Source organism: Asterias amurensis, chromosome 6 (genome assembly GCF_032118995.1).
Source record: "Asterias amurensis chromosome 6, ASM3211899v1".
NCBI lineage: Eukaryota > Metazoa > Echinodermata > Asteroidea > Forcipulatida > Asteriidae > Asterias > Asterias amurensis.
The window spans coordinates 19,328,984-19,336,226 of record NC_092653.1 but is presented as its reverse complement, the minus strand read 5'-3'; the positions used below and the strand labels follow the sequence as shown (position 1 = coordinate 19,336,226).

The 7,243-nt window shown below is 39.9% G+C and overlaps 1 protein-coding gene across 1 annotated transcript; it reads right to left on the bottom strand.

Annotated features, from left to right (window-relative positions):
* Nucleotides 1-2,069: 2,069 nt before the first annotated feature.
* On the bottom strand, nucleotides 2,070-7,243 carry LOC139938860 (uncharacterized). The gene is made up of 2 exons (XM_071934503.1): nucleotides 7,045-7,243; nucleotides 2,070-3,802 (listed from the first exon to the last, which is right to left on the bottom strand). Exons 1-2 carry the CDS (start codon nucleotides 7,121-7,123, stop codon nucleotides 3,621-3,623), a joined length of 261 nt encoding a protein of 86 aa, XP_071790604.1. The 5' UTR covers nucleotides 7,124-7,243; the 3' UTR covers nucleotides 2,070-3,620.

Sequence of the window (7,243 nt, the reverse complement as noted above, 5' to 3'; positions counted from 1 at the left end):
TATTGTCAAAATGCCATTCAGGGCTATTTCCTTGGAAAACATTTTGTTCCCGGTATTATTCTAGTGTGAACAGGGCCCAATTTCATGGCTATGCTTACCGTAAGCACAGAATCAGCGCTTACGGAAGCAGGGAATTATGTGCTTACGGCAAGCGTATTTCACGGGTTAGCGGCAATTTGTGGCTTCTGTGTACACCGCGTTACTAGGCATTCTACGCTTACAAGACGAGCGCAGAAATTCAACGCTTGCACGCGAACGGGGAATCGTGATCGTAAGCGCAGAATTCGGCGGTAAGCAGGAGCCATGAAATTGGGCCCAGATTGACTAAATGTGAACAGTTTGACCAAAAGTTCCGGGAAATAACTATAGTGTGAACAGGCAAAAATTTAGATGAATGCACGAACCTCTGGGTAAAACACGGACACAAAAGTCCATTTAACTACAGTTCTCAAAAAGAAATGAAAAAACTGTCGCAAAGTAAAGATCTCCCTTTCCCATTTTCTAGCTATTAGCAACTTGCTCCACCCAGAGGCCGCTCTTGTCAGACCTTTGACCATACTTCCAGCAAGTGCCATGAAACCGTACGACAAACCCATCCGATTGTTATACTGCATGTCATTAAAACACTGCCATAGCACGACTTCTTCTCCGCCGTAAACACACAACTATTTGTATAAAACACACAAATACACGAATGTGCAGCCATTTTTGGTCGCATGTGGCAAGGAAATTTGCATCTGGCCGCCGTAAACAACAGCATGCGCGCGTGGCATTGAGAAAATGGACTTCCGTGCACAAACATTGGTAACTTCAGCATGGGCTGACCTATATCATGATTGGCACGACCTGTTTACCACATTTCCTGGGGTTTGGTCGTTAGTGTGAAAATGGTGTGAAACGACCGTGCATATTCCTAGGAAAAAGTGCTCCCGGGAATTACCGAAGTGGGATAGTGAGAACGGTTGATGGGGTGGCGGTGGGGGTAGAAAACTCTCGGTAAACAGAGCGTTTGTTGTGAAAAGGGCTTACAGAGCCTAGACACTATTGTTAATAATTGTCAAAGACCAACCTGCTCACTTGGTGTATTTCAACATATATGCATACAATAACAAACTTGTGGAAATTTGAGCTCAATCGGTCGTCCAAGTTGCGAGACAATAATGAAAGAAGAAAAACTCCATTGTCACACTGAGTTGTGTGCTTTCAGATGCTTGATTTCGATACCTCAAATTCTACTCTGAGGTCTCGAAATCAAATTCGTGGAAACTTACTTCTTTTTGTGAAACTACGTTACTTCAGAGGGAGACGTTTCTCACAATGTCTTATACTATCAACAGCTCCCCATTACTCGTTACCAAGTAAGTTTTTATGCTAACAATTGTTTTGAGTAGTTACCAATAGTGTCCACTGCCTTTAAGAAGATAAAGCTTATCTTTATTCTGAAACTGACTCTCAAAATGGGTTTAAACCTGACCCCGAATCTGCTCTAACTTTTACCTTCACTATATATCAAGAAAAAGGTTATGAACCCAATTCGTACCATTAATACATCTGGTTCAGGAACTGTATAAAATAAAAAATATAAATAACTCTTTGTTTGGACCGTACGAAAGGTCAATTTGGGTCATTTGAGGCCTAAAGCTCTAAAGGCACTTAACGCATTTGGTGAATTGTCAAAGACCAGTCTTCTCACTTTGTGTATCCCAACATATGCATAAAATAACAAGCCTGTGAAAATTTGGCCTCAATTGGTCATTAAAGTTGCAATGAAACGATGAAAGAAAAAAAAAACACCATTGTTGTACAAAATAGTGTGCTTTCAGATAGGAATTAAAGGCTTTTGGTGAGAAGTCTGTCATTATTTTAGTGACAAAATTACCTCTTTCTCAAAAACTACGTTACTTCAGAGGGAGTTGTTTCTCACAATATTTTGTACTTGCAACAGCTCTACGTTGCTCGTTATACCAAGTAATGTTATGCTAATGTATATTATGACTAATCACCAAACGTGAACAGTGCCTTCAAATTAGTCAAAAACTCTAAGATTGCACAAAGACGACTCTAGGCAATGTGGTTTAAGAAAGTTTATTTTCTGTATTTTCCAATTTGAGCCCGAAGCAAGAATATAGGTTCAGGTTTTTAAATAAAGCGTTAAATAAGCTACAAGATGGCAAAGCAGTTATGACTCTATGATTGTTTATGCTAGATGGAAATATCGAATTGGGGTCGTTGGTTCGAGTCTCACTCTGGTCATTTTTAAAAAATTGTTTAGTGAGATAAACCGTGAGATAGTAAGTATGATATCAGCCACCCCCCCCCCCCAAAAAAAAAAACGACAAAAAAAAACCCCACCCGCTTATTTTTTAGAGGCTGCCTCCTTTTTTTTAAACGAAGTTTTTTTTGTATATGTGTCAGACAAAAGATCAATATTTTGAAAGGAACATAGCCCAGCTGGCTTTCGGGCGGCCATTTGGAAAAGAGGCACCATTCCTTCCTTTTTTTTCAATAAGCAGGACGCTAAACATGTTTATTTGTTATTTGGCCCTTGTGGAATGACTTTTTTTATGATAACAATTTACACAATTAAACTACAGCAAACCACATGTCGATAAAAACTGTGTTAATTGCGTACAATATATTTAAGCTGTGTGAGTTCAATCAGGTGGATTTGTGAATAAACTCCACACAACTAAATTAAAAGAACATCATGTATAGATTCTTTTCGGTGTCACAACAACAATATGTTTGATGTAAGGAGTAACATGGATGTTGTTGCGTGTAGGTCTATGTTTGAGGGACCCTATTTAGCGGGACTGGGCTGGTGATTGCCGGGGTGGATTGACACCATTTACTATAATGAAAGAAGGACTGAAATCTTAGAAATAAATAAGACTGTAAAAAAGTGTCGGGCGGCCATTTTGAAAAGAGGCACACCTTTCCGTTTTCAATAAGCAGGACACTAAAAAAAAAATTTTGTACTTTGCAGTAAACCTGCAGATGTGTCAATATCCTCTTTCGCGAGTGTTGGCTCTCAAAAGAGCCGGTTTGCAGGACACTCAAAATATTTTGTTTTATTTTGCAGTAAACCTGCAGATGTGTCAATCTCTTTTTTTGTGAGTGTTGGCTCTCAAAAGAGCTGGTTTGGTCTTGACGTTTCGAACAGTAGTACACTGTACTCGTCTTCAGGAGGTAAATGCCACCCTAGGCAAAACCAACACTCCCGCAAAATAGATTTACACATGGTCGTACCCGCAAGTTTTCAATTATTTATAGTTTCTTCATATTCAATTAAATTAAATTAAATTCAATTCAATCAACATGTTTTTCAATGTAAGTAAACAAAGGCGAATAAAAAAAAATTTCAGTACAAGTATTTAAGTCAAAGCCAGTCGAGGACAGATTAATGAAATAATTAATAAAAATTAAATGAACAAAATAATGTAATGGGTACGGAGAAAACCAAAACGGGGACATTTATCCACACCATGCAAAGTTATCTTCAGACAATGCTGGCCGGAAATCTTGTTCATTTGATTCACAAGGTGGGAATAAATTTACTCAATTAGGTTGTTGAACTTGTGGGTTCTGTAGTTGTGGTTTTCTATACGGTCGTGCTGCGGCTACAAGGGAGTCATGCATTTCCAGCTGTTTGGGTTACACGGAGTCCGGCAGCATTTCTCGGTGACATCACAGTCCTTGTCGACGAAAATGCTGTTGCAACTAAGTGGACATGGCTCGGCTCCGGTGACGTTGTCAAACACAGGGTCCATCATTTCAGGACATGTGCCGTCATGGATCCATTCTGTATCACAGAGAAACATTTGTAAAAGTCAGGTTTTTGGAAATAAAATAAGCTCAGATTGCCCTTCATGGATGGTCATGCGCATGTGCGTCATTGGGGGGCGGGGGCATCTCTCCCCCAACTTTTGAAGGGAAGGTGACACCATATTGTTAAATGTCCCCATGATGTTTTTGACCACCTTTATCATGAAGCACAAAGCATTGCAGTGGCCCGCCATCAATCCTGGGGGCAACGGATGACATGTTGAAGGGTGGGGACACTAGATCAAATGTCCCCTCACAAAATTGGCCCAAGATTGCAACATAGACTCTAGCAGGGGTTGCCCTTAACTTTTTTTTCAACTGGCCAGCAGGACCAGTTGGCTTGATTTTTCACTGGTCCGCCAGGTTTTTGACTGGTCCGTCAATTTTTTATGCGTTTTTTTTTTAAACTAATAGTATTCTGTTGTATACCAACTGCTCGATTTTCGATCGTCGCTATTTCACTATTTCAAAATTCAACATGATTTGCAACGTCAACTTAACTGCACTGGAAGCCATACTTTATTTATGTGTACCAAGTTATTGTGCTCGTAAAGGATAATTATTTTGAGAGTATTTTTTCTTTAAAAATGTGATAACAATAGCGTTATTAAAGTTAATTTAAAAACAGGTCAAATTATTTGTCAGAGCAAAATGGTCTTTATTTAGGTAGTTTTTTTTTAGTCCACGGTTTATTGTAAGCACTCAACATAAAAGTATTCCTAAGTAAGAAGAACTTTTTTATGGAAAAAAAAGAGAGTGTTTTTACTATAAAAACACCCCAAAAAACACTTTAAAACCGACTGTTAAAATATCATTAACTTTTTATGTACTGCCTTCAAATCTACTGTGGGGGAGGGTTACGTGCGATCGCTCAAGTTATTTTATCATGTATAAACATTGCCTATTATTGTAGTTTTAATAAGTATTCATAAACATAATACATCGTACCGAAGTTCCCAAAATCTTCCCAATTCGTCCAGAAAAACCCCCAACAAAAAGTAGACATCAAAAAAGTCCATGAAGAAGCATACGAGTTTGACGGTATTTTTTTCAATTATGTGTATGGAATGGTCGGTGCCGGCGTCTGTTTTGTGAACAAAATTTTCATTTAAAAAACGTTTTTAAAAGCAGCAAAAACAACTGCGCCTTTGTTTAACACATGATTGCATTCTAGAACCCAAGTCTTTCTTGAAATCAACCCGCAAAAAACCCCAAACAACCGCGCATTATATGTGACCAATAAAACCATAGATAAACTAGATCGCCCACCAATCGCCCGCAAAAACAAACAAGCCCCAAATAACAACAAAATTACCCAAAATCAGGACCGAAGAACTTTACTAAACACAATTAAATACTCCTTTTTGCTCATCCAGAGTATCCTAGCTTGGTAATTTTTGTTGAATGAAGCCTCACCGTCTCGCTCGTTTTTCGTAAACACGCTAGACTCTTATTCCCACACGGAAATCTGCTCCGTTGACCGACCATGCTGCTGACAGAATGTGTTTTGCTTTGTGGTCTTCTGTCAAGGCGATTGAAGCTAGTTTTGTAAGCTATTGCGTACTTTCACCAATAGAGGGCGTCTATTCCCACGCTATCGAATATTCTGAAACGCCCTCTAGCGTTCAGTATTTCTTACACTTTCTGCCACACGTGAACTTATACGAAGACTATAAGCCTTTGCGTTACATGATGGGATTTTGCGCTGTGTATGCGTGATCGTCGGAAGTTTGCCAGCGTTCAGCGGCACTTCGAGTGATTTTTATTACGTTTTATCCAAACCTTGAGTGAATGTTTTTACATTTTATTCGAGCCTGAAAATAGTTTAAAATTTTCATAGTTCTGTAGTACCGCTGCCGATATTTTTGACTGGTCAGCCGGACCAGTTGGCAAGGTGTTTCAGCTGGTCCGCCGCGATTTCTACTGGCATTTGGCCAACGGACCTGCGTTAAGGTCGAACCCTGTAGAGCATCTAGAACGCAGAATTTTCCCGGGCACTGACGCGGGCCCGGGCCCCACGTCGTAAGTGTTCAATCGTTGACAGGTTTGCACCCCTCCCCCTAAAAGATTTGGGGAACTTTATCACGAGGCTCAAGTTTTGCATTGGCATAAGACTAAACCACGTGTCCCGTCATTGATATAAATTCTTGGGGCGGGGAGGGGGGTGTTCCCCCAGTGCTTGTTGACTCGTTTGTCTTAAAGGGACACGTTGCCTTGGATCGGACGAATTGGTCTATAAAAAGCATTTGTAACCATTTGTTTTAAAATGCATATGGTTAGAAAGATATTTTAAGAGTAGAATATATTGATCCACACAAATTTTCCTCGAAATTGCGTGGTTTTCCCTTTAGTTTGCGAACTAAGACAGTCGGCCATTTGTTGGATTCAAACATTTGACTTCCATAATTGGCCGACCGTGTTAGTCGACGAGGTAAAAGGAAACCGTGTGATTCTGAGGCATGTTGATTGTTGTCTTCTACTTTTACAACTTCTTTCTAACCATAGTGCATTTTATAACAATCGGTCACAAACGCTTTACAAAGACCAACTCGACCGATCCAAAGCAACGTGTTCCTTATATAAGGCAGTGATGGACACTATTGGTAATTACTCCAAACAATTGTTAGCATAACATTTTACTTGTTAACGTGTAATGGAGAGCTGTTGATAGTATAAAACATTATGGGAAACGAATCCCTCTGAAGAAACGTAGTTTTTGAAAATAAGTAATTTCTCACTTAAATATTTTAATCGATTTTAAAACCTCAGCTGAGGTTCCGAAATCAAGCATCTGAAAGCACACAACTTAGTGCATCGAGGGTGTTTTTTTCTTCCAATATTCTTTTAGCAACTTCGACGACCTATTGAGGTCAAATTTTCACAGGTTTGTTATTTGAGGTTCACCAAGTGAGAAGACTAGTTTTTACAATATTACCAGTGTCTTTAACTTATATAAGAACACGTGCGTGTCATATCCATACTTCTTAAGTTACTGTGCGTTTACGTTACGGTGACGCGTTGTCTTTGTCTGTCATTGCCGTCCTGCGGCATCCATGGCTAGTCCGAGCTATTTTGGTCATGTTTTACCCTTAGTTCAAAATGGTTGTCAATGACTTCATGTGCAATTCATCCGTTGCAGCACTTGGGCCGTGACAAAAATCGTTTGGGATCAGCACGGAAAAAGTGAGACGTCCGTGTAGACAGGCCTAGGCTACTTACCTGGAAGGTAACTGGGCGTAGCACCCCCCATGGCTAGAATCAGAACACTCACTGCGATGACTGCGCACCAACGCATCATTTCACTTTCACTAACTGCTTCTTAGTAGAAGTTGAAACACAAAAACACACTTTACACTCACTGGCAAAGATTGCAGAAACCCGGGCTAGCACAATCAACGAAAAACGGTGGGAAATGACG